Source organism: Brienomyrus brachyistius, chromosome 4 (genome assembly GCF_023856365.1).
Source record: "Brienomyrus brachyistius isolate T26 chromosome 4, BBRACH_0.4, whole genome shotgun sequence".
Lineage (NCBI taxonomy): Eukaryota > Metazoa > Chordata > Actinopteri > Osteoglossiformes > Mormyridae > Brienomyrus > Brienomyrus brachyistius.
Genome location: NC_064536.1, coordinates 1,529,614 through 1,556,161, shown reverse-complemented (window position 1 = coordinate 1,556,161; position 26,548 = coordinate 1,529,614). Strand labels below are relative to the sequence as shown.

The following is a 26,548-nucleotide window of genomic DNA, read 5'->3' as shown; positions in this document are numbered from 1 at the left end:
TTTGGTTATTGGACAAGTTCAATAGCCTGACATATTGCACTAAAACAGCCTGACATATTGTCTGTTGGGCTCACATAGTACTGGCAGCCAATAGTGTGAAGATATATTATAAATTTGATCAGATTTGCGATCTCTGCTACATCAAGAGTGGTATCATGCAGATGGACTTCTGTAGAGAACGTTTGATGTAGGACAGTCATATAAGGAGTCCATTTGTGATTGTCTACAACAACCCAGTGGGTCGTGTGGGGCTCAGTGCATTAGTCCATGTGCCTATGGTCAGAAGCTTGCTGGTTTAAATCCCGCCAAAGGGCCCTTCTGCCTCTTAACCCCAAATTACTCCAGGGACATTGGCTGACTCTGTGCTTTGACCCTCATGCTTGCCCGTAAGTGTAAATGTGTCTGTTTGTCTCATGAAGAGCATGATGGGGTAGGCCAAAAGACTGTTTCCCCATGAGGACGATGGAAGTGTCATCACTCTATTATAAATGAAAAGCAGGGTAGGAATACTGACAAAAAATATTACTATATTTCAATATTTAAAATTCCCATAATCCTTTTCTGCCCTGATACAGACTGGAAAAGTGCAGCTAAGGCAGATTGTGCACCAAGGCTGTGATTCAGAAGGAACTGGTGATTACATTCAGTCATATTTTTTGCATAACTTCACCACTATTGCATGACAAATTAATTTTTGATACAATCCTTTAATTATATACTTTCCAGTTTTAACATTTCAATTAATTCCAATGAATTTTACAGGTAAGTTTTGCATTTAAAAAAAATTGTAATTCAATTTTACAGTTTTTAATGGTAATATTCCAGTTTACTATATGACTGGATGGTTAACTGTGAAATAGTCAAACGGGAAAAAGCACAATTTCCCGAGAACCTCAAAAGGTGTTTGACCTAAATTAGTTCAACTGTAATACTCCAGACAGTACCAGTATCAATATAATATATTTGGCAATGAAAAAAAGAAACTAATTCTTCATTTGTTTCAGTTTTTATTTAAAAACGTCACCTTTTCCATTAGGTTTGGCAGCCGTTGGATAAAGCTGTGCAGTTTCATGCCTTTATTCATTTGGCTGTACAGCGCTAACCTTTTTTCTATATGATATATGACCAGCAATAAGATACCTATTAATCCGATACACATCACAAACATGTGAGGTTCTGCTCAAATGCATACCGCTGGTTAAACGAGGGAAATGTATGTTTACTCGGTGCAAATTCATTCACGTGACACTTGCGACAGGGGATGCGCGCCGGTTTTGGCATTTGACAGCGCGTGCCGTGTAAAATCCGACGGGCAGGCTTTAAAATTCCCAGTGATTACAACTAGGCCTCATTTATTGTCGGCTCAACCGAACCATTCAGGCGGCCGATGCCTATCTCTGTCTCCCGCCCTGCTTTTCCCATCAACCAGTTTGAGCGACACGGCTTTCAGCCAATGGCGTGGCAGAATCGTGCCGGTCACCGCAGGAATGGGCCAATGGTAGGCCGACGGATGATGCTAGTGAAGAACACTGTCGACGCCTGTGTTGGCAAGAATGTTAGTTCCTGCTCTGCACTGGCCGTTTCCTGTACTCGCATAGTGTTGTCAGACGGAGAAAGCCATGTGTGTTGAAGCAAAGGTAAATTTAGCACCCCGAATTTGTAACGGAGAAAGTCGGGGCGTTGGATGGAATCATTTAAAGCGGGTATTTTGCCATTAAAACAGAGGTGGTTCAATGGGAAGCGCTTTGCGGCCTTACCAGTGTCAGTACGTAGCGAGGCTATGGTTATTGTAGCACGTTGCTTTGGTTTGATGCGGATTGTTGTTGAAAAGATTGAAAGAAGGAGTCCGATTCGGGAACCGGTAGTTGTGTAGTTAATTCACTGCGTACCAAAAAGTATCAACTAATTTACGTCATGGGCATCTTTTACACATTTTATAGTCATTTCTTTATTTCCAAGTCAAGTCTTGCAATATCATTATGTAGCTGTTAGGTGTGTAGCTAGCTGAAGTCCTGGACTAATTTATTCGCGAGTTAGCTTTTGTGTGATACCGATGTGACATTGTTCCTCTCGTTATCCATTCTCTTTATTAGAACAATTCAGAAACATTTACATTTTTTTAATATTTTGATTTACTGTGTGCCGGTACAGTACATATGTACCAAACTTGATGGCTCGAGTGTAATGATTTTTGTATAACGATCCGTACACATTGTCATCTGTTGTCGTATCAGTGTACCGTGGCGTATTTAAAGTTCATACGAATGTAGTTTGCATGGTTGCGTTCCGTACTGTAACCACGTTTACTTGCATTAAGTTTCAAACAACATTATTGAAGGACTAATAAATTATAGTTCAGTTGCTTTACTTGCATTACCATGTTCGTGATTTAATGTCTTTTTTAGGAATAGCCGCTGCAAGTCAGTGTTTTCTTTGTTGCCCTTCACTAAATAGAATGTGAGCTTAACTTCTTTTTGACATGGGGTTGCAGTGGAGTGCTTGCTTTGTTTATTAACCTCTGTCTTCCCCCTCCCTCTTTTTTAATTAGACAATGACTGTCTGCAAATGAGTTTGGAGATGGGTGGCTCTCCATTCACTTCACCTTAAGAAGAAAGCGAAACGCTGTCTGGAGAAAGGTGGGCATAAAAGCAAGGAAGCGAAAGAGGAGACGAAGAGGAGGAGGAGAAGAGAAGAGGCTGAGGTATAACCCGGTGAAGGTTTCAGATCCCCCTTTCTGTCTCACACTCTTCTTTTAAACGTTGGTCGCTCTTTTCATTTAGAATTGTTATTCACATTTTGTTAATGACCACCGGTACTCTAAAGGCGAAATGTTTATAAGTGATTAACCTGACTGATTGTTTGCTTGGATGGACTGAACTGTCAGCATTGATTATGAGTGATAGTAACCAAGGAATTCTGTTTTTTTCTTTCTTCAGGTCTCTGTCTCTGTGAACTTTACCTCAATTAGTAAATTAATTGGGACAATCTGACCAATAGTTTCTGTAGGCCGCTCTGACGCCACTGAAGTGGTTGTCACCGCAGAGGACTCTTCCCTTCTTTGGAAAACAAAGGAGGAGAGCCCAAGATGGCGGACCCTATCATGGACCTGTTCGAGGACACGCCCCTTTTTAACCTGGATGCTCTGCCTGATGATGCCTTTACGCAGGGGTCCTCGGACCCTGTCGAGGAAGCTTTGAAGTTGGCACTGGGGCAGGTCGATACGTCCCCTGTTTCAGCTCCTGTCCCGCCTCCTATCCAGGTGCAGCACCCTGTCCAGGTGACCCTCTCCCCGACAGCGACACTTAGTGCCGTAACAGTTTCAGGCCAGCAGACGCCTATTTCTGTGGCCAGTAGCAGTGGAGCTGCCACCGTCCTGTTGGGGTCACCGTTGGCCGCCACTCAACAGCACCAGCAACTTGCTGCCGTTACATCTCAGGCTGGTCAGGCCTCCCCCAAAATTGTCATCCTGAAGAGTCCCCAGGGGCAGACACAGCTGCTGCAGGGCGTGGCTGGGGCCGCAGGCTCCCCCGCGGGAAAGGTCACCATCGCCAGGGTGCTGACTGGGACCTCGCTCCGACCAGGCATGTCTATTGTGTCAGGGGGCACAGTCCTGAATGCCACAGCGCCGGCCCAGGGCCAGGTGAAGGTGGGGACAGGCGTGCAGCGGCTTGTGCAGTCCCCCAATGGCCCGCTGAAGCAGGTCCTGCTCACCTCTGTGCCGCAAGCTCAGCAGCAGCTCCAGGTTCAGGCCCAGCAGCAGCTCCAGGTTCAGGCCCAGCAGCAGCTCCAGGTTCAGGCCCAACCCCATGTTCAAGTGCAGGTTCAGGCCCAACCCCAGGTCCAGCTGCAGGTTCAGGCTCAACCCCAAGTTCAGGTGCAGGCCCAGGTCCAAACCCAGATGCAAGTGCAAACACAGCCACAAGTACAAGTCGCAGGAACTGGGAGCCCTGCTTCTGGTCGACCACCAGGGGTCACCCTCACCACATTACCACAGCAGGTGAGATATTAAACTTGTTGGACAAATGACCATAACTATATCAAATCCATAGGTTCATCAGCTGAGTACAGTTTGACAGATTCTGGCTGTGCCTTTGGCTATGCGATGTTATTGTTAATTGATATTCAGTTTAACAAAAAATGTCAAGATTCAGTTTTGCTCATGTTTTTGCACTGAGTGGTAAAGGTGTCTGTTCCTAGTGTGCTTCTTCAGTTTTAGACCAGCGTTTTCCAACTTAGTCCTCCGAGACCCTCAGATGGTCCATGTGACAGTCCACGTTTTTGCTCCCTCCCAGCTCCTGGTAGCAAAAATGTAAACTGTCTGTAGGTCCCTAAAAACCAGATTGGGAATCACTGTTCTCAACATAGGAGCTGTTTATTTTTGTTGTTTTTCATAGCCTGTCTGAGGTGGCATGAGTTGAATGATACATGTCCACTAGGGGGAGGCCAAGAGGATCACACTGGTGCTGCAGCAGCCCGCTCAGGCCGGGGCTGGCCAGGGCACGGCATTGGTGGCTGGTGGGACAGCGGTAGCTGGAACTGCGGTGGCTGGGACTGGACAGCAACAGCAGCCCAGACTGGTGCTGGGATCTCTCCCGGGGAAGCTGGTTCTGCAGGGGGGGCAGCTGGCAGCTCTAACGCAGGCCAGGGCCGGGCAATCAGGCGGCCAGCCGAAAGTCCTCACCATCCAGCTGCAGGTGCAGCAGCAACCCAATGCACAGGGATCCAAGGTGAGCCAGGGGACTCTCAGGTTTGCTTGGGGGATGAATGGCCATTTAGGAAAACTGTATAGTTATTTCGGTAATGGTTGGACTTTGTATATCCAAGACGGTCTGATTTAGCAACTGCTAGCTGAGAATTGACGACAGTCACGTTTCTGGGTGTTTTGTGTCCCACCTGCAGTTCCAGCTAGTCACTGGGTCGCCCTCTAGTGGCAGCCCGCAAGTGGTGCAGATCTCCCAGGGCCAGGGAGGCCAAAGGTTGGCGGTGCCACTCAAGCTCCTCCTGCAGCCGCAGGTACGTTTGGGACCTTGGGTGGTGCTGGTGTCAGTCCTCCGGCTGCTCGTTTCGTGGAGTTTTAACCTCTGGGGCTTTCGTCATTTCCTGTCTAGGCTGGCTCCACCTCTGTCGCTGGGGGTGCGGTCTCTGTCGTCAAGGTGATAAATACATCCGCGGCCGGTGGCCCCTCCACCACCACCACGGCGTCTGTGGCAGGCAGCTCCATGACAGCAGTGCGCTCCCCCAAGACCCTGGAGCCCATGCGCCGCGTGGAAACCCTGTGCAAGCAGGAAAAGGCCAACCGGATCGTGGCGGAGGCCATCGCCCGCGCCAAGGCCCGTGGCGAGAGGAACATCCCGCGCGTCCTTAACCTGGACGAGCTGCCTGCCACGACCGGGCTCTCCTCACCGGAGCTGGGGGCCACCGCGACAACCGGCACTGCTGGCGGCAAGAGGAAGGGTGGAGGGGGTGGGGCCAAGAAAAAGAGCTCGTCCTCGATTGGAGGGAAAGCTGGAGGCGGAGCTGGAGAGAAGAAGGGGAAGGCAAAGGCTGGAAGCGGATTGGTTGGAACTGGAGGAGCAGGAGGCACTGGTGGAGTCGGGGGCAGCAAGAGCAAAAGTAAAGCCAAGACCAAGTGAGTTTCCCCTGCCTGTTCTGTACCTAAATGTGAGAAGCGGTGTGGGGCTTGAACTAACCTTAACTTTCCCCATCATAAGCACAATTACCCCAGTTGGGGGCAAAAAGAGGAAGAGGACAGCCTCCTCAGACCACTCAGAAGGGGAGTTGAGCCCCCCTGCTTCCCCACGTGCGCTAGAGGAGGAGATGCTGCAGGTAATGATGTTTCAGGCTGTGCTGCTTGCTTCTATGCCTCCACGGTGACCGATTGGAAGCACATGAGTCGGTTTATTGTAACGTCATGTGTTTTCTTCCTCGCGCCGCAGAAGAGACGTTCCAACAGGCAGATAAAAAGGAAGAAGTACACCGAGGATTTGGACATAAAGATTACGGATGACGAGGACGAGCAGGACGAAGACGTGGATGTTACCAGCATGCCCATGTCGTCCGGCCAAGTGGTGGCTCTTGGCTCCGTAACAGGGCAGCACCTGCAGCAGGAATTTGTCGCGGTGGATGGGGATGGCCTTCCCAGCATGCAGTTCTTTGTGGTGAGTGTGCCACTCTGGGGGGGGGGGGGGGGTTTCATGTGGTCCTGAACGTCGTGGGGCACCAGGGGCCAGTATTTTGGGGTGGGTATGATTCCGCCTTGTTTTGGAGGCTGTGGACGGGCAAATCGAGAAATCTCTCTCTCTCTCTCTCTCTCTCTCTCTCTCTCTCTCTCTCTCTCTCATGCAGGAGAATCCCAGTGAGGAGGATGCTGCCATCGTGGATAAAGTTTTGTCCATGCGGATCACCAAGAAGGAGGTACGTCCCCTCGGCCTTGCGGTGGCTCTGCTGTAGTCACTTGTTTTGTTTTTGTATGAACAGCATCGATTCGCTCTCCCACATGCTGCAGGTATCTCCCGGGCAGTATGTCAACGTAGAGGAATTCTTTGTCAAGTATAAGAACTAGTACGTATCTCAGCTCCGTGGTTTTAATGTTGCGTTACCCGACTATACTCGCCTGCCTTTGCCTGCCTTGAAGGTCCCTAATGTTTCTGCCCTTGCCAGCTCTTATATGCATTGTGAGTGGGCCAGCATGGAGCAGCTGGAGAGGGACAAGAGGATCCACCAAAAGTTGAAGAGGTTCAAGACTAAGATGGCCCAGATGAGGAACATCTTCCAGGAGGTGCATTTACAAATTCTTTCTGCATTTAAGTGTAGAGCTGCAATTTTCTGGGTTAGCTCATCATTTTCTTGCCATATTGGACCCTGCAGGAAGAGGAACCCTTCAACCCAGATTATGTGGAGGTGGACCGCATCCTGGATGAGTCCCACAGTGTGGATAAGGATAATGGAGAGGTTAGCAATTTATTACTCCGATCAGATCGCGATCTGTTAGCATCAGTTTATATGACGGTAAAATTGGTTTTCCAGTCGTGTGTCAGTTTGTGCTCCCTGGATGCAGGGTCCATGCTCTGTTTGTGGGGTGTGTCTGTGTGCTGTCTTTAATGTGGCTTTGTGCCCATAGCCGGTGGTGTACTACCTGGTGAAGTGGTGCTCTCTACCTTACGAAGATGCTACCTGGGAGTTGAGGGAAGACGTCGACGACACCAAAATAGACGAGTTCAGGAAGATCCAGGAGCGCCAGCCGCGCCTGAAGCGAACGGTGAGACTCGAGTCGTGAGACTTGCGTCTGCTGGCTGGTCGTCCAGTCAGTCATAACTTTAACTGTGCTCGGTGCAGGAGAATTATGTTTACATCTTATGTTTGCAGCCTCGCCCACCTGCCAGTTGCTGGAAGAAGCTGGAGGAGTCTCGTGAGTACAAGAACGGCAATGCGCTCAGAGAGTACCAACTGGAGGGTGTCAACTGGCTACTCTTCAACTGGTACAACAGGTACGCACGTGATTCACTCCTGTTCGAATCTGCTGAGTCGGTCCTTCTACTTTGCCCGATTTCAACATCAATATGCTTGTGAATCTCTTTTCCTCGACTGCCTTTTGGAGTTACCTACTGCCTGTTAACCGTGACTTTCTTCCGCGTTACCTTTAGGCAGAACTGCATCCTGGCAGATGAGATGGGTCTGGGAAAGACCATCCAGTCCATTGTCCTTCTGTCAGAGGTGTTCGCCGCTGGTGTGCAGGGCCCCTTCCTGGTCATTGCCCCTCTGTCCACCATCACTAACTGGGAGCGGGAGTTTGCCAGTTGGACAGAGATGAATGCCATCGTCTACCATGGCAGCCTGGCCAGCCGGCAGATGATCCAGCAATATGAGATGTACTGCAAAGATGAGAAGGTATATGGCCGACTGGCTTCTGTATCTTCGCTGTCGAATGAAAACCATGTATGCCTGCTTTTGACAGTTGTGACTTTTTTACGAATTTATGGAGTACCCCCATTCTCCGCTATTGATACCGTTTTACGATTAATTGTACAAATTGTTTCATGAAGTCACGAATCCACCTAAGCCCATGCAGGTTGCGTAAAGAGAGGTTTCTGTGTCGTGCTAAGGGTGTCTCGTGTTTAGTTTCTTAGATAAGGTGTTTTTCTTGCTTCTGAGATAATGGAGTTTTTGGAGATGCGTGTTGTTCATTGGACAGTCACGATATGTGCATGCGCACATACTGCATGCCGTTTCTCTCCCTTGTTCCTAAATTGATTTGTAGAACTGAACACTGGTGTGACAAGATGATTTTCACCTGCTGTGTTAGTTTGTAATTAGGCACAAATTTTTTTTTGACATATGGACTTGCAATGCACTCTGCTTAATTTTCCCCACTGACTTTCATAACTGTGAATTTTCTCCTGTGCTCCACAGGGCCACTTGATCCCAGGAGCGTACAAGTTTGAAGCTCTGATAACCACGTTCGAGATGGTGCTGTCCGATTGCCCGGAGCTGCGGGAGATCTCCTGGCGTTGTGTGATCATTGACGAGGCCCATCGACTGAAGAACCGTAACTGCAAGCTCCTGGACAGCTTGAAGATGCTAGACTTGGTGAGCTTTTCACCCAAGAAGAGGGCTGCTTGTTACAGGAATGCAACTTCATGGTGGTAGAACCATCTCTCTCTAGGGGCTTGGTCTTGTTGACGGTATTGTGCGTCGTTTCTCTATCTCAGGAACATAAGGTGCTTTTGACTGGCACGCCTCTTCAGAACACAGTGGAGGAGCTCTTTAGCCTGCTGCACTTCTTGGAGCCTGCCCAGTTCCCCTCAGAGACTGAGTTCCTGCGTGACTTCGGTGATCTCAAGACCGAGGAGCAGGTCCAGAAGCTGCAGGCCATCTTGAAGCCCATGATGCTGAGAAGGCTGAAGGAGGACGTGGAGAAGAACCTGGCTCCCAAACAGGAGACCATCATCGAGGTACGACGGCAAGCGTGTGTGCAACGGTGTCCTCGAGGTGTCCGATCGGCACGCCGCTTAACGGCGCGTGTCGCTTTTCAGGTGGAGCTGACGGATGTCCAGAAGAAGTACTATCGCGCTATCCTGGAGCGCAATTTCAGCTTCCTGAGCTTGGGGGCCACGCAGAACAGCAATGTGCCCAACCTGCTCAACACCATGATGGAACTGCGCAAGTGCTGCAACCACCCCTACCTCATCACAGGTACCACCATGGCCGCTTGCCTCGCCGTGGACGCTGAGCCCCGCTGTGGCTTTTCCTGCCTCACCCCTTCGTCTGTTCCAGGGGCAGAGGAGAAGATCGTGGCAGAATTGAAGGAGGTCTACGATCCCTTGGCCCCTGACTTCCACCTCCAGGCCCTGGTGCGCTCGGCGGGGAAGCTGGTGCTGCTAGATAAGCTGCTCCCACGGCTAAAAGCCGGGGGCCACAAGGTGCTCATTTTCTCCCAGATGGTTCGGTGCCTGGACATCCTGGAGGACTACCTCATCCACAAGAGGTACGCTGCGCAGAAGAGTGGCTGCGTGGGGCTGCATCTTCACCAGGCCTTCATTTTATCCCAAAACACTGTCAAATGGTTGTCATTGAAACTGAGCTATTGATGTCTTTCTTTTAAACACGGAGTCTTCACCTGTTTGAGGATCATTTGCAAAAGCACGTTCGTCTTGCCCTGCGTCTGAATCTCGTTCCTGCCTCTAATATCTACTGATGCTCGATCCCGTCTTGCCTCGGTGTCAGTTTGGTCGGATGTTAAGAGGATGTTCTGTCTCGGTTATCGCCGCCAGGTATCTGTACGAGCGCATCGACGGCCGCGTCAGGGGTAACCTGAGGCAGGCAGCCATCGACCGCTTCAGCAAGCCCGATTCTGACCGCTTCGTCTTCCTGCTGTGCACCCGTGCCGGCGGCCTGGGAATTAATCTAACCGCTGCCGACACCTGTGTCATTTTCGACTCGGACTGGAACCCCCAGAACGACCTCCAGGTGAGCGTGCCCGCCCTTGGGCATGGAGGACATGCCAGTTTCAGCCGTGTCGTGGGGCCCTGCCTCCAGATCGAACCCTTCTGCTGTCTCAGGCACAGGCTCGGTGTCACCGGATCGGCCAGTCCAAGGCGGTGAAGGTCTACCGGCTGATCACCAGGAACTCGTACGAGCGGGAGATGCTGGACAAGGCCAGCCTGAAGCTGGGCTTGGACCGTGCCGTGCTGCAGAGCATGAGCGGCAACAAGGACAGCAGTGTCAACGGGGTGAGACTCTCCGCATACCGTGCCAACACCCTCGGAGCAAGTTTTACACTTTATAGACGCTCCCTGGTTTTTCCTCACACGTGCAGGTTGTAATTTAGACTTGGTCCCTTTACCAGATCCAGCAGTTTTCCAAGAAAGAGATTGAGGACCTACTGAGGAAGGGGGCGTATGCGGCCATCATGGATGAAGGCGATGAGGGCAGCCGCTTCTGTGAGGAGGACATTGATCAGATCCTGCAGAGGAGGGCGACCACCATCACTATCGAGAGTGAGGGCAAAGGGTCCACCTTCTCCAAGGTGTGTATGTCGGAATGCGTTCGGCGGCATCTTCGAACGGCCGCCACGGCTTTGGATGAGACTTACCGAGTTCTGTCTACCTGCAGGCCAGTTTTGTTGCGTCTGAGAACCGGACGGACATTGCGCTGGATGATCCAGAGTTTTGGCAGAAGTGGGCCAAGAAGGCAGACATAGACATGGACACCATCAACAGGAAGGTGTGTGCGTGAACCTGTCAATGGGCTTTTCCAGACCCGGCTTGTCGTAGCCTGTCCTGAGGCTCCCTGTCGCACTTGTGTAGAACACCTTGGTGATCGACACGCCCCGGGTGAGGAAGCAGACTCGGCAGTTCACCCTCCGCGGTGAGGGCGGGGCCGATTTCTCGGACCTGGACAGCGAGGACGAGTACACGGCCCACAATTCCCGGCATGCCCGCGCCTCCCGCCGATCGGAGCGGCACTCTGGGGGCGGCTATGGCCGCACAGACTGCTTCCGTGTCGAGAAGCACCTGCTGGTGTACGGGTAGGTTCCTCTTTCTGATCCCTCATCCCACGGACCCGGTGAGCAGCCTTCGGAATCGCATCTTCTACCCCCTGTTCTGCCAGGTGGGGGCGCTGGCGGGATATCCTGTCCCACGCCCGGTGCAAGCGGCGCCTGGGTGAGAGGGACGTGGAGACCATCTGCCGCGTGATCTTGGTGTTCTGCCTGCTGCATTACCGTGGTGACGAGAACATCAAGAGCTTCATCTGGGAGCTCATCACCCCGCCGGAGAACGGCCGAGCCCCTCACACCCTCCTCAACCACTCCGGTATGCCCTCTGCTCCCAAGTTGAGCTAATTTATTATTTTTTGTGTGTGCGAAATGGCGCCCCCCTCTGACGGCCCCTGTTTGCCGCAGGCCTCTCCATCCCCGTGCCCCGTGGAAGGAAGGGGAAGAGGGTAAAGGCTCAGAGCTCCTTCGACGTGCAGAAGGTGGAGTGGATCCGAAAGTACAACCCCGACTCCCTCCTGCTGGACGACAGCTACCGGAAACACCTCAAACACCAGTGCAACAAGTATGTTGGGGGGAGATGCGAAGGGCACGTGCAGTTCAGCATTGTATCTGTTTCTTTTTGTTGGTTGTGTGTGTTTTGATGATGAAACATTTCCCCCCCGCCCAGGGTGCTGCTGAGGGTGCGCATGCTGTACTACCTCAGACAGGAAGTGATAGGAGACCATGCAGACAGTGTGCTTCATGGAGCTGATGCCAGGTACCGCCCCGTTCCACAGTACTCGCAGCTCATTGGCTGCCTGGTACCACATGACGCATGCGATTTTTCTTCCTTCAAAGCGCAAGCACAACGAACTGCAGAATTTGGTACAGATTGTAGCTAGCTTAAAAGCTTCTTTTTTTTTTTTTACATTAGCTGAGCATTAAAACAAACCTATAACAGCTGTAATGCACTCAGATTTTGCAAGACGAAATTTTTCTTGCAACGCTGGAATTGAAAGGGAGGTACGTGACAGAGCCAGTTATGCACTTGTCTGCACTTGTGATGCTGTGGCTCTCAGCTGGTGGCATTAGCGAGCTTTGTTGGATGACGCTGCCCTCACGCTGCTTTTAGGCAAATTCTGCCCCTGTTATGTCTCCGTTATTCAAATCAGTTTTGACATGTACCCACCTCCATCTTTGTACCGCTAATAATTTGTACCATGGCAGCTGGTAGGATTCTGACCGTGTGTCATTCATTCATCTGTAGTGGCTGGAATCTTTTGGCCTTCAGTATTGGAAAAATGCCAGGTGAGCCTCATGACCTTTGTGTTGGGATTTAATTGCTGCTCCCCCCCCCCCCACCCGGCAGGGACATCGACATCTGGATGCCCGAGATGGAGCAGCTGGAGGTGCCGTCAGCCTGGTGGGACACGGAGGCAGACCGCTCCCTGCTCATAGGGGTCTTCAAACATGGTACGGGGGCCAGTGGGCGGAGACTTGGCGTGTGTACTTGTGTGCGCCTGCGTGCATGAGCGTGACCTGCCCCTTGGGGGTGCTGGCTGACGTCTGGCGCCGCTGTCTCTCAGGGTATGAGATGTACACCACAATGCGTGCCGACCCCTGTCTGTGCTTCCTGGACCGCGCCGGTCGCCCTGATGACCGGGCTATCGACGCCGAGCAGCACTCTGCCGACGCCGACCTTGGTGATGGGTGAGTGGCTGCACCTCCCAATAGCACTTCCAAATGCTAAATGGTGATGGGTAATACTTTTACTTAAGGCCATGTTTATTGTAGCTTATAAACACATTCATGATGCATTATAATGCATTCATAAAGCATTATAAACATGGCTATAAATATTTATGAAAAGGCATAACACATAGCCATGTTCATTATGCATTAAGACTCTTGTGAAGCTCTCATCCATAATACCTTTATAATGCAATACAAAGCATCTTTAATGCTTATCGGCCATTATAATTCATCATAAAGGTATTCATAGTGCATTATAGATCAGAGCTTCATAAAGCATTGACAATGCATAATACATACGACAAACTTTTTATAAATGTTTGTAGCCATGTTTATAATGCTTTATGAATGCATTATTATTTATGAATGTTTTTAGTAATTTATAAAAACATTCTTAAAGTGTTAGCGAGTGATGCTTCGAAGTTTAATTTGTCACACACATAATTACTCGGTAAAGTGTCCTGTGAGATGTTATTGTCTAGCATCAGACTGAATCGGGGAGATACAGGGTCATGGGTATGAATGAGACATAGAGACATGACATTGGACAGTAAACATAAGTCATAATTATCTGTTTGTGCAACTACAGTAGGGAGTAAAGTGGCAGGTAGTGCATGAAAGACAAAGTTTAAATGAATATTCTGTATGTGTTTATGAGTGAGCCAGAACATTTCTCATGTGGCTGTGAAAGACACGATGGGTTGTTTAAGCAAACTGTGGGTCTTTGTTGTTAGGGGAGACTACGATAAGTACTCTGAGGATCCCGAATTCAAGCCGGCCACCAGACAAAGCAAAGAGCCTTATGAAGAGGTTGGTTTGTAGAGTTTACGGTTCTTGGGAAATGGAGTTCATGTTGGTCCATCACTGACCGTGTCCTGGGCTCTAAGCAGGCTGACCCCATGGACGAGGAGATCTGTGTGGAGGACAAGGCGATGGTAGCCGACACTCAGGCTGTGGGCCAGACGGGGCTGTGCCAATGGCCGACCAGCTCGTCGCTCACGGCTCGACTCCGGCGACTCATCACGGCCTACCAGCGCAGCTACCGGCGGGAGCAACTGAAGATGGAAGCGGCGGAGAAGGGGGACCGGCGGAGGAGGCGCTGCGAGCAGGCCTCCAAACTGAAGGAGATCGCGCGCCAGGAACGGCAGCAAAGGTGAGGAGCCTCCCCGTCCAATCGGGCGTTGCGGAGAAGGCCAACCGGTCCAGTGATTGGTCAGTCGCTCACCCGTCATCCCGCCAGGTGGACTCGGAGGGAGGAGTGCGATTTCTACCGCGTGGTGTCCACGTTCGGCGTGGAGCGCGTGAAGACTGAGGGTCCAGGTCAGGAGGGTCAGCTGGACTGGACCAGGTTCCGAACCTTCGCCCGGCTGGATAAGAAGACCGACGAGAGCCTGAGCCGCTATTTTCGGGGCTTCACTGCCATGTGCCGGAGAGTGTGTCAGCTACGGCCCGCCACTGGGGACGGTGAGGGTCCTCAGACGAATGTGTGGGAATGAGAGGCTGCAGTGCCCAAGATTACTCTGATGCTAAATTCCCCTGTGAATTTTATTATCCTTAATATTGACCAAGAGGTTGTTGGGTGTGGTTCTTTTGTAATGGTGTTTAATAGGGTTCTGGTGATAATGGTACTTATATGGTGGTTTAGGAAGGTCAATCTCCAGATTAAATGTAGGCCTCGGTGTGTATCGATTTATCATTGTGCAGAGGGAACCTTTTGATATGGACAGGTGGAGTAACTGGCTTTCTTTCTGTCTGCCGCTCAGAGATAATGGACCTCTCCCAGTCCGTGGCTCCCATCACGGAGGAGCGGGCCTCTCGCACCCTTTATCGCATCGGCCTGCTCAGTCGGCTGCGCGAGCGTGTCCTCCCCCACCCGTCACTGGAAGAGCGCCTCCTGCTGGTGCAGCCCAGCTCCGAGCTCCCTCGCTGGTGGCGCACGCCGCAGCACGACCGCGAGCTGTTGCTAGGCGCCTCCCGGCACGGCGTAAGCCGAACGGAGCTCTCCATATTTCGTGACCCCGACTTCTCCTTCCTGCAAGCCCACCTCGACTTCATGCAGAGCCAAGCGCGGCCCGCCTCCCGCAGCTCTACGCCCTCACTTCACGGCCTGCAGCAGGATGACGGCGAGGGCGCCGGGGTGAAGGTGGAGGAGCAGGAGGCGGCCGTGGAGGCCCGTCTGCTCGGGGAGGTGTCGACGAGCACGGGGTCTCCCGGTCGCGTGGACTCCCCCTCGATGTTCCTGGCGCAGCCGGACGGGGCTGTGGGAAAGAGCCGTGGCTGCTGGGTATGGAAGAAGAACCGAGGACGCCGAGGAGGGGGTCACCATGCAGCCAGGGCGGTGGAGGGCGGCCCGTCCGACTCGGAGTCCGAATCGGACTCCGACTCGACCTCATCCAGGCGGTCGGGCAGCTCCGACGAGAGCGGAGACAGCGAGGTGGAGAGGGACCAGGAGAGAGGTGAGTTAGTGGGAGCATGACAGCTGCATGGATGTGCGTCACGTCTCGATCACCAGCCAGATCTGAGGCTCTCTCTCTGTCCCAGGCACCGAGAAGCTGTGTGACATCGATGAGGAGAACAGTGTCCTGTCCATGACGCCTTCCCAGGATGGGATACCCACTGACACGCTCGCTGACGCCCTGAGAGCAGACTGGCCCAAAGTGAGTGCTCCCCCTCTGCGTCCATCTTGGTGTTTGCGATCATTCCCCAATGGGCAGCACTGCCCAGTTCGTGACTTAGGCGGGTTTTGAAATTCAGGAACAAAGTATATTGGTGGGATTGCCTGCTTTGCTGTGAAGATTTATGGTGAAAAGACACTCATTTTCGTTTTGATGCCTTGTAGGACCGCGTGCTGATTAACCGACTCGACAGCATCTGTACGACGGTGCTGACGGGGCGCTGGCCTGCAGGGCGGCGCCATATCGCTGACATGCAGCCCAGCTATGTGACTGAGGAACAGGCAGCGGGCGAGGAGCTTGGCTTTACCCGCTTGGTCCGCAAGGGTGGCGCCTCCTCTGGTGAGAGCGGCGAGGTGCAGGACACGGAATTCACCGTCAAACTGCTGAAGGTGAGGGCGAGGGTCCGGCTGTGGGGAATGGGATGGGGGCAGGGTGATGAAGTCAGCCTCCCTTATCTGGAACCGGACCCTTATATTTCAGGAGGAAGGTCTGAAGCTGACCTTCTCCAAACAAGCCCTGCTGCCCAACGGTGCTGGGGGAGAAGCAAGCACCCGCCGGAAACACAGGGACGCAGAGGTACACAGCAAAGGAACCGCACACGGCAAAGGAACCGCACACAGGGTTTGTGGAAAGGCTGTGGTTCTCTGAGGAACCTGAAGTGGCGTGTGCATGCTAAGAGTGGATGGGGAAAAAAGAGGAACCATTTTCATATATTTTGTAACAAAACTGGACATTATTTTGCTAAAAAAAATGCATACACAGTGAATAGACCCTTTAATTATCTTTAATTATCCTAAAATGAATATTTTAATTACCGGACTGTTGACCCAGATTTCATTATGATTTAGATGGAATCAGTTCAGTCGCGGTATTTAGATTTTATTGTTCACCATGTGCAAATATCAGCTTACAGTAAATACCTGTTTATTCCTTATTCTATGAGCTGGAGGGGTGAGTCTATAACATCATCCCTGCTGTTCTGCTTTTGGGACAGCTGTCCGAGCTGGACTGTCCGGTGCCGGTAGTCAATGCCGTGACGGGCGCGGTCCTGACCGGCGACAGCGCCCCGCGTAGGAGGGACTTGCACCACTGGCTGAAGATGAACCCGGAGTACGAGGTGGAAGGAGACGTGCTGGAGGTGGGTCTGCTCTGTGATGGATGCGGGATGCGCAGCGGTCACGGCAAAATGATGCTCGGCCGCTTCAGCGCCTTAACGCCGTCTTCCCGCCCCCCCCCAGCTCCTCGCCAGCAGTCGCGCTCAGCGGAAGAGGAGGAGGAAGAAGAAGAGCGAGAAGGTGAAGGAGATGACCGTGCTGTCGGGTGTTGAAAGAGTCAAGATCATAGACATGAAGACGGGCAAGAAGGTGAGCGTGAGCCTGGAGGGGCGAGATCGCTGATCTCTGCAGGTTCAGCAGCGGCTTCCGGCGCTGCTCAGAGGTGGGCCTCCTGAATCGGAAGGTCGCCGGTTCGAGCCCGGCCTCGTCAGAATAGTCACGTCCATGAGTGCCGCTGCAGGAGGCTGCTCTTCGCTGCCAAACTCGCTCTCACCTGTCAATGTGTCTGTGTCACGAGGGATCATTAAAGTGCCATTAGTATTAACTATTAAACACTCTGCTCTATCTTCAGCTTGGGGGTGGAGTCCCACTGCAGGACCTGAGGGAGTGTCTGGAGGAAAATGTCAGCTACACTGTGGCGGCAGAGTGGGCCGAGGCAGTTCGCAGCTCGGTCAGCTCTCCTCCTTTTCCCACATCGCTTGGATGGCACTAATTTCCTCGCTAAAGCTACTCTCCGCGTATTTTGTTATACCTTCATTTCTTTCCCCCACTCCTGCAGGGTTTTCTACCCGAGAGCCTCTTCCATAGGCTCCTCTCCCAAGAAAATATTCCCAAAAAAGGCAGATTCTACGCTCCAGCCCCCCAGGCCCAGCTGGAAGACCCTCTGCTGGGAGGAGGTAGCGGCGAGACCCTGGTTTCGGACGGGGCCTACATGATGGATGACGAAGGCCTGGAGGACGGCAGTGACATGACGCCCCGACACTTCCTGGCACCGGCCTTTGACGTGAAGATGCAGAGCGCGGCTTTGGAGATGGACGGGGGAGATTGCTTGTCGCAGGGCGGATACGACAGCTCTGACAGGGAGGCAGCTATATTAGAAGATGTTATCATGGCGCCCAAAAATTCTGACTCTTCCTCCAGCTCTGAGGATTGACCAAGCTCCCCCCACCCGGCGTTCCCCCCAAGATCATGACTTTATTCTTTTCCCCATTATTTTATTCTTCATTCTTTATTATATTATTATTGTTATTATAAATGTTGATTCATTATGGATAGTTTTTGGTTCTTTCTACTTTTTTATAGTTTTTTGGAAATGAGCAGTTTATTTTTTTCAGGTGAACACCCACCTCCTTACTTACTCCTATCTCGCATCTTCCCTCTTCTCCCTCCGTTTACCCATCTGGAGGTGTAGCACTCCTCCCCCTGTCCTGTCCTTCTCCCTCCTCCCTCCAGCTGGGCTGTCTGGAAGCAGACCTTCCAGGAGCTGTGAAAATTAGGAATCGTGGCAGTGGCTGTGCCTGAAGGCGACCCCTGTCCAGTAGTCACTGATTAAGTCCCTCGCACACTAACTGCCCCGTTCCGTCAGGGTCCAAACCACCCCACCCCTTCCCTCTGAACCTCACGTGGAGACCTGTACAGAAGTACCTAGTACCAAGTGTGACAATACTGTTGAGCCAAATGCCAGACTGAACATATAAAGGTCTTCTCATTGTGTGTGTTTCTGATATAGAAAGATGTTTTTGTTTTTGATTGGATTAGACTGGCTGGAGGCAAGGGCTGTTATAGTGAGGGTGGGTTGTGGGTGGTTGGGGGGTGGAGCTAGTTGCTGAACCAGATTTAGAAAGATGGGTGTATTGTACAATGTAGAGTTGCTGAATTGCTTGCAAAAAATGAGTTATTGTTTTATGAACTGACTCTGTTTCTGTGATATGAAATATAAATAACATTCTACAGATGAATTTAGCGGACTCCACTGGTTTTCTTGCGTGCCTCTTTTTGTGATGAGAAATTCTCATACCATGTGTCCTTGTATACCGACAGTTCACACCATGGAAATTTGAATAGAAGTAACCCCAGCCAGTATCATACAAGGTATTATGACAGATAGAAGCTGCGTATGTTTTGGAATTATTCTAGTAAATCTGTTCATGATGATGGTTCATTACTTGTTTTACCCTGTGTTCCTTATTTCTGTCCACCCGAAAAAAACACAAATAGTTCTTAAAATGAAAGGATTTGAATAATATATTGAATAAGTCTAGAGTCCTGTCGCATTTCTTTCGGTAAATGAAGGATTGCATACATGTAGCACAATACCAGCAATGGAGAAAATCCTCACCTACTAGTACTTATGTGTCCAAATGGAATTTTATTTGGAATCTAATTCCATGCAAACCTAATTGAATTTGAAACATGAAGCTGTATATCCCTGGTGGTCTAGTGGTTAGGATTCGGCGCTCTCACCGCCGCGGCCCGGGTTCGATTCCCGGTCAGGGAATGTTTTTTCGCCTCTGTGGTTCCGTTGGACTCTGGCACGATCCCAAAACTTGTTCTAACTTGTGTGCAAGTCTGTCTCTCAAGGAAAATAATTCGTCTTAAAAATACCGAATTTCCCCAAGAGAACAAATAAATATAGTTCTACACTCGCGTTCGCATTTGGGTCTGAGACCACCGGGCGCCGGAAGTCAGTTTGGGCATATCCAGATATTGTGGTAGTCCATCACGTATTCATTTCCATGTGCATACTCTTGCACCGGTTACACGAAGCGATACACCCACAACTATACCGGCTTTTAGGTATCTCTCGACCAGCGTATATTATTTACTATGGACCTTTGGCGTAAATTCGATCAGACGTGACTCGACATAAGACTGTAAACGTTTCTATTAGGTTTACAAAATTTGTTCTGTATTCAGGAATATTATATGATATGTAAACGTGTAAGTAAGATATTAACACTAACGTACAACACGAGGCCACTACAATGACGCAATGAGTGACGACGCATGACGCTCCTTCCGCAGACGCGAGGAACCCCGGAAGTTGCTCCCATGGTGTAATGCTGGGTAAATCAGCAAAAGGAGAAAAGGGAGTCGTGTCTATGTTGAGAAGAGAATGGAGGTAAGAAAGGGATATAAGGCGACATTTTACCCTAATTAGAATCCAAATATAAATAAACACATATTTTGCCACGGAGCACAATTGTTTCAATGTACTGAAACTTATTTGAATCTAGCTAGAACTCCCATCCAATAGCAAGGTGCTATGTATGAACTTAGGCAGACTGCTTGGACTAATTAGCTATCCAGTTACAAAAATACGGCCCTTATACCTTTGGAGACAAAATGGAAAGATTTCCCAGCAATCGACTGGTTAGTTAAAGGCCAGACATTTGACATTAATTATGATTAATCTCCTTTCTGAGTAGAACATCACATTTAGTGAAACGTATGCTTATTACCCAAGTTTTTAAATAAATGAGATCGCGACAAAAAGTACGCGCATTTCAACCAAACATAACACTTAAAACGCGTGCGACCAAACCGAATTATGAAGCAGTGGTGTGTTTTATCTTAAAATTACCTTTAAAGTTGTTTGTACGTTATTCTTCGGTGTAGGAGTTGCTAGCCATGCTGCCCTGCCAATAACGTTTTCACTAATCTACATGACGTCGAGAAATGGAACCGCTGAAACTATTTGGTTTCCGGCGACACGATTGACTTTTCTGCACCTGGTTTTGAACATAGTTGGCTGATCACTTTTTTTGTGTGTGTTATCGATTTCTTTGCATGTTCTTTTATACATATTTGCATGGTTTTTGGTTATTATGTAGGATCGGGTAAATAGTCGGTTAGCGGACCTTCATTGGAAATAACGTGCTGATTCAGGTGTCATTTTCTACCTGTGCAGATTTACTGAGCGACATTTAACTGCACCTACAATAACTTCTGCATCGGAAATAGCTGAGTTGGTATAGGAAAGCCAAAAATGTACGCATTTTTAATCGTATACTATACTTAATAACTTGTTTCATATAATATATTAATCTAAACATGTGTCACACCTGTTAACGTAAATTGGAACAGGGTGAGCAATGAACAACATTTAAGTATCTAATGCATTGCACTTAGCAGCCTCCGGGCCGAACCAATGAGGCAGCGCAGTAGGGATGTGGGGAGGATGTGCCGGCTTTGGGTTTCCCGAAACCCAATTTCCGTTTCAAAATTTCTGCTATTATATATTTTTTATGTAAAGCTTCAAAAACTTTGCTGATTTATTTTCGGCATTCTTATCGGATAAATGTGCTGAATAGACCGGCGACGCGGTTTTCACCTCTCCCAACGCTCGGTGTTTGTTCGTTCCAACGAAGCGCTTTGATTCCGATGGCCAGTGGACGCGAAGATCCTGCGTGATAAGCTGCCTCTTACTAAGGCTTTGGAAGTGGCTGGTTAACGGTTTTTCTTTTTTGACGCAGGGTTTGGTTTAAAGTTTTATCGCCTCTCAAGACAAACGCACGTTGACCGCCAAAGGAATGTATCGCAGCACTAATTCGGGACAGGATTTGTCATTGTAGTTCTATTTTGTCCTTGGTTTCCAAAGGCTAACGATACCTCGCTAGCTGTGATCGTTATTATGCGAGACAACTTAACCCTGATAACGTCTCGGTAGTTCATCGCTTACAGCTCACTGCATTATTTTTTTGCTAGTCTATTAAGTTAAATAATTTTTTTCGGCTTAAGTAAGCAGTGACGGATATGTTAAGGCATGGTGGATAGCTGGTGATTGTGAAAATGCGAAGCTAGCATTGTGGGAAGGGCTGCGTCTCTCTGGCAGGTTTACTTGTTTATCCTCTTTGTGATCGTTTTGCTTTTAATGATTAGTCCCGTGTGTTTTTCTGCGTGTCATTTAGTGTTTTTCAACGATGCGTTAAAGGCACAAGGTGTCTAGCCAGCACGGCCGGGATGGGGACGCGCATCGCTAAAATGATGGGCTGCGAAGGTGTCTGTTTTTGGATGGTTTTCGTCTTGTTTGGTGTATCCGTGTGCTTTACTTTATCTGGAAAATCAAACACACTGTTCATTATGTTAATGTAGGTGGATGCGTTGTTTACCGGTGATTTAGATTCCTATTCTGTCGCGTGTAAAGGCCTCGACAGACATTAGCTTTTATTCATTAATATCCATATTTTGGAAAGACATTTTTTAAACAAAAGAAACATGGATCTTAATTTTTACTCTGATCTGTCGGACGGCACGACACCGCAGTCTGACCCGGAGTTCCTGGACTCACAGTCGTACAATGGATACGATTCTGGGAACAAGGTGGAACCATATTGTACTCTGAGCTGACAGTACATCACTACATTACTCTCCCTATGCTTCTGCCGATTAATTTATTGAAAATTGTTTGATATTGTACACGATATTTATGTAAACATCGGAAAGTATTTTAGCTGGATGTCATCAATTCTTTCTATTATGATGAGCTGTAATCACGGGCTACCCTCCCTGCATGTGCCTGTACCACGTGTTGTGTAAACATTCAGGTGTCTTATTTTTTGCAGTTTCCTGGGGGCAGTGACAGTTACTTGACCATTTCAGGGGGAGGCCATACCTTTCTTTCATCATCTGAGGTTTGACTGCCTTCGCATGCCTCTCAATATTTTACACACTGTTGTAATGCAGCATGCAGAATTTAGTGTCAGTTTTCACTGTAATAGTTTACTCTGTTGCACTGATTCGTTAATGTTACTCAGGTAGTAGTATAGACTATGCTGATGCAGTCATTTACCCTGCATCTCTTCCAAGGAGCAGGGCTAATAGTCTTTCGATTGTGGGGTTTGTGACACATCTAAGGGTTTTTTCTCCCCACTCCGGGATCAGTGAAGTTCTTAATTATCAGTAAATTACAGTTATCGGCGGTTTGAGTTCCAGCGCTTTTGCCTCCCCTCACTCCGCTCCTTTATCGTCCCTCAGACGTTCCACACCCCGAGTCTGGGAGATGAGGAGTTTGAGATTCCGCCCATCTCCCTGGACCCGGACTCGGCGTTGGCCGTCTCTGACGTGGTGGGCCATTTCGCCGAGCTGTCCGACGGCAGCGTGACGGGCGACCCCTCCGGGACCGAGGCGTGTGTGAGGAGCGCCGTAGTTGGGGGGAACGATCCCTCCTTCGCCTCCACTTTTGTTAACCCCCCTTCTCAGGGTCTGGAGCGCCTAACCCTTGGGGTGATGAACCAATCAGCGGGGGGCTCTCTCTTGAGCTCTACCTTGGGCATGGTACGTGTGTGCATCTTAATACTGTATCTTGAATCACGTCCTAGTGTATTAACTAAAACTGTGATTGGTATGTTACTTGCATTTTAAGATATGTTTGACCTTCCATTCCATCTTGCTTCCATTTCCAGGACCTTGGACAATCAATTGGTTCTCATTTCAGCAGCTCTTCCCCCATGACTATAGATGTGCCATTGAGTGACATGAACCACAGCCTTCTGGGCCATAACCAGTTGACCACTATTGACCAGTCGGAGCTTAGCGCCCAGCTGGGACTCAGCCTCGGCGGCGGGACGATATTGCCCCGCTCACAGTCACCAGACCAGCCGCTGTCCGCCACTCCCTCGCCAACGGGCTCATTGCAGGGCGATGATATGGACGACTTCAGGCAGGTCAGTGATATATTGTTTATACGAAGCACGTTGGTCTGAACATGACGAACTGCATAAGAAGCTCTTTGCACAGGTTGTAAGAATAATATTGGACTGAAAGGAAAACTGCAGATTTCTGTTCCTCGCAGAGATCTAATTCCTCCTCCTCTCTCTCCCCCTCCCCTTTTCTCCCAGAAGAGCGTACTGGTCGACTCGCCAGTCTCTCTGTCCGTCTCTCCTGCTGTCATTTCCCTGAGCCCTTCCCTTTCTGGGTCACCGCTCTCCTCTTCCTCGATTCCCCCTCCGGCTCTCGTCCCTGGCGGCTTACGGAGCGGAGGGGGTAAGCCGGCCATGGCGAGCAGCATGGGATCGGGAACCAGCGGAGGAGGCCTGACGACGGCTGTGGGTAAGAAGGGGAAGAAGAAGAAGGACCCCAATGAGCCGCAGAAGCCGGTGTCGGCCTACGCCCTCTTCTTCAGGGACACTCAGGCGGCCATCAAGGGCCAGAACCCCAATGCCACCTTCGGCGAGGTCTCCAAGATCGTGGCCTCCATGTGGGACAGCTTGGGGGAGGAGCAGAAGCAGGTAGACACACCTGTGCAGTGGTGTAGTGGTGCACAACTGTACAGTTTTTCTGAATTGAATTGTTTAATCGAGGCACAATACAGTGATTTAAAGTGCTAGCATGAAGTCGTGTTAAATGCACATATTGCTTATGATGGCCGCTACTCTATGCCTATCTTGGTATGGGAAAAGATTACAGACTGCCATTTCCATCATTTCTGGAATGGTAGTAGTCTCGCACCTACAGTTTGTCATAAGTTACTAATACTTAGTTACTACTAAGATTACTAATAACTAACTTGAAGTCTTTTTAATAACTTTTTTTTATTGATAACATTATTTGTTGGAAGTCACAACGATGTGATTTCATGGTAGTGGTGTTGGTGTGTGTGTTTGTAAAATATCTTTAGGATAACTTTGCTTAAAAAAATAATTCGCAGGTGTACAAGAGGAAGACTGAGGCGGCCAAGAAAGAGTATCTGAAAGCTCTGGCAGCTTATAGAGCAAATCAGCTCTCGCAGGTCTGTAGCTTCCAGTGCATTTCATTGGAACGAGGCCAACTTTGTGTATTCTTTGTGAGTGTGACACACGAAGTGAATGTGAAGTGTTGTTGACTCCGAGTGTGTTAATTTACATAACTTAACCATACATATAGCCACTATTTGTATGGTAATATTTGTTTAGTCAGTTGTTAAACTGACTTGCTGTTTGTGGAGAAAGATAAAGGCAAATTTGAAATCTTAGCTGTTTCTCATTCTTTTATTCTGACAGACATCCATCGAGGTGATGGACACATCTTCTTCTCCTCCTCCTCCTCCTCCTGCTCCCCTCACCTCAGTCATGCCCATAGCACCTGCTACACCCGCCGTGCCCGCTGCCCCCATAGCGCCCTCTCCTCCCGCCCCCAGCCCCGTGCGTCCCACGAGGATCCCCCACCACGCGCCCGACCAGAACACCATCACCAACATCTGCACCTCCAATATCATCCTGGACCTGCCGCAGGTCACCACCCGCTCGCGCACAGGTGCGCACAAGCCCCCCATCCCTTCTCCGGTGCCCCCCACCGTCACCAAGATCATAATTTCCAAGCAGGTGCTGGCGGCGGGGGGGGCCCAGATTCACCAGATCCCCACCTCGGTGGTGACGGTGATCCCTGCGCGTGCGCTGCCGGCGGCCATCGCCACCCCTGCCGCTCGCCAGCCGCCGCCCCTGCAGCAGATGCAGCATGCTCCTCTACCCCCGCGCCTCCAGCAGATGGTGCACTCCCCTGCCCCACCGCCCCTCCAGGCCAAACCTCGCGGCGGCGGGGTGTCGACTTCTGTCACTGCGACCCCGCCCCCTCCCCTGCAGATCAAGATTGTCCCTGCACCGGTCCAGGCTGAGCTGGCAACACCTATTGTGGTAACCACGGCAGCCGTGACTGCCGCTTCCCCTGTCGCCTCATCTGTGCCTGTCCCTGCCGCCTCCACCCGCTCGTTGGCCTTGGAGGTGGAGGAGTCCGCGACCATGGTGACTTCCTGCACTGTGTCTGCAGCTGAGGATGTTGCAGAAACCGAGGAGTTCACCTCAGGAGAGGTACGGGGAACCAGAAACCTAATTAGTGGTGCCCTCTGTCCTGATCATCACTATTTTACTCAATATTAACTGAACGTTTGTCTCTCCATGTCCCTCTTTCCCTGTTTGTGGCCACCTCCCCCTCCAAGATGGAAGTGGAATTAAACGTGTCTCCAGGTTCGGAGGAGCCCCTCTCTGCACCCCCTAGACGATGTGTCCGCGCCGGCTGTACCAACCCCCCAGTGGAGAGTAAAGACTGGGACCGCGAGTACTGCAGCAACGAATGCGTGGCCACACACTGCAAGTGAGTAAATGCGCACGTCCTGCCACTGCGGGTGTGCATGTGCTCGGCACGTGCCGGATGCTGACTGTCTTTTCCGTCTCTTTCCAGAGATGTCTTCATGGCCTGGTGTTCCATTAGAAGCCAGAACTCCACCACCATTGTCAAATGAGTTTTCTTTACCAAGGACTGAAAGGGGTGCGGGGTGGCAGAGTCACAAATTGGGGAGATTTCAGAGGAACAGAATGAGGGTGATGGAGCAGTTAGTTCATGTAGAATAGACAATCCTAATTTTCAGTATTTCTTCCTCCATCCCACCCTTCAAGCTGTTCCAGTGGGGTGACATGTTGAGCATATTTTATACATTTATCTTTTTTAAATATATAACGGTGACAAATCAACAGTTAGCTGTTGGTGTAAGGTAGCCAGTTCTCATTAAATCTTACCCCACACCCCACACCCAGCCTCTTCCAGAAGTGCACTCATCGTGCCCAACACATTCCTGCCAGCCAGGTTTGGCACACATGGGCAACTTCCTAAACGGATGGTTTTTCTACCACTTGGCAAAAATGTTATCCAGATATTCTTTCCCCATTATTTTAATGTTTTTTGTTTTTTTTTTTTTTGGGGGGGGGGTTGGTTGCCAGTAATTGTTGTTAAATTTCTTTGAATTGTTAAACTAAATTGGTGAAGGGGTTGGGTTGGTTTACTGGATTCTAAATTCTGTACAATTCTTTTAGGAAATGAGAAATCTCCAGTTTTTTTTCTTTTTTTTTTGGTCTTTTGCAGAATGGCGGACAGGCAGGAAGTATAAATGAATGCCTAATAAAATAAAAAGTTATGGAGTAGCATGGAACGTATGAATACAGTGTGAAGAGTGGTTGTGTAAGACAATACGATTATGGCGATAAATGTGGACCACACAGGAAACCGAGTTACGTGTGGCGTTTGTGTTAGTGCATGGAAAGGAAAAAACTAACGCACCAAAAATAATCAGCTCACGACAAGGTCTTTATTTTAAATTGGCAGCAGTCTACTTGTATGCAATA

The 26,548-nt window shown here is 49.9% G+C and overlaps 2 protein-coding genes and 1 non-coding gene across 9 annotated transcripts; all 3 read left to right on the top strand.

Moving 5' to 3' along the window:
* The first annotated feature begins 1,505 nt into the window (after positions 1-1,505).
* Positions 1,506-18,415, top strand: chd8 (chromodomain helicase DNA binding protein 8). Of its 4 annotated transcripts, none has more exons than XM_049011493.1 (40): positions 1,506-1,637; positions 2,549-2,701; positions 2,937-3,997; positions 4,437-4,727; positions 4,900-5,013; positions 5,109-5,629; positions 5,712-5,826; positions 5,937-6,158; positions 6,346-6,414; positions 6,506-6,561; positions 6,661-6,778; positions 6,868-6,951; positions 7,121-7,258; positions 7,366-7,487; positions 7,644-7,887; positions 8,410-8,586; positions 8,709-8,951; positions 9,033-9,192; positions 9,274-9,484; positions 9,771-9,966; positions 10,059-10,229; positions 10,346-10,525; positions 10,612-10,722; positions 10,806-11,026; positions 11,110-11,312; positions 11,402-11,558; positions 11,664-11,753; positions 12,345-12,448; positions 12,562-12,685; positions 13,462-13,537; positions 13,618-13,880; positions 13,968-14,191; positions 14,491-15,183; positions 15,269-15,384; positions 15,567-15,791; positions 15,883-15,978; positions 16,397-16,540; positions 16,641-16,766; positions 17,029-17,127; positions 17,236-18,415. In XM_049011493.1, exons 3-40 carry the CDS (start codon positions 3,086-3,088, stop codon positions 17,608-17,610), a joined length of 7,791 nt encoding a protein of 2,596 aa, XP_048867450.1. In that variant the 5' UTR covers positions 1,506-1,637; positions 2,549-2,701; positions 2,937-3,085; the 3' UTR covers positions 17,611-18,415. The 4 variants fall into 4 exon arrangements, with proteins under 4 accessions (XP_048867450.1, XP_048867448.1, XP_048867449.1 ...); XM_049011491.1 differs by having other exon boundaries at positions 15,883-16,023; XM_049011492.1 differs by having other exon boundaries at positions 13,615-13,880.
* A 467-nt stretch (positions 18,416-18,882) lies between these two features.
* On the top strand, positions 18,883-18,954 carry trnae-cuc (transfer RNA glutamic acid (anticodon CUC)). Its single transcript has one exon. It is a non-coding gene; the product is annotated as a tRNA-Glu (tRNA).
* Positions 18,955-19,405: 451 nt separating this feature from the next.
* On the top strand, positions 19,406-26,359 carry tox4a (TOX high mobility group box family member 4 a). 4 transcript variants are annotated; one of them, XM_049011578.1, is made up of 9 exons: positions 19,406-19,578; positions 22,022-22,090; positions 22,434-22,733; positions 22,862-23,122; positions 23,297-23,686; positions 24,106-24,186; positions 24,437-25,240; positions 25,369-25,523; positions 25,611-26,359. In XM_049011578.1, the coding sequence occupies exons 1-9, from the start codon at positions 19,573-19,575 to the stop codon at positions 25,669-25,671; spliced, it is 2,127 nt and encodes a 708-aa protein (XP_048867535.1). In that variant the 5' UTR covers positions 19,406-19,572; the 3' UTR covers positions 25,672-26,359. The 4 variants fall into 4 exon arrangements, with proteins under 4 accessions (XP_048867535.1, XP_048867534.1, XP_048867532.1 ...); XM_049011577.1 differs by lacking the exon at positions 19,406-19,578 and adding an exon at positions 19,595-19,829; XM_049011575.1 differs by lacking the exon at positions 19,406-19,578 and adding an exon at positions 20,531-21,779.
* The last annotated feature ends 189 nt before the right edge of the window (positions 26,360-26,548 follow it).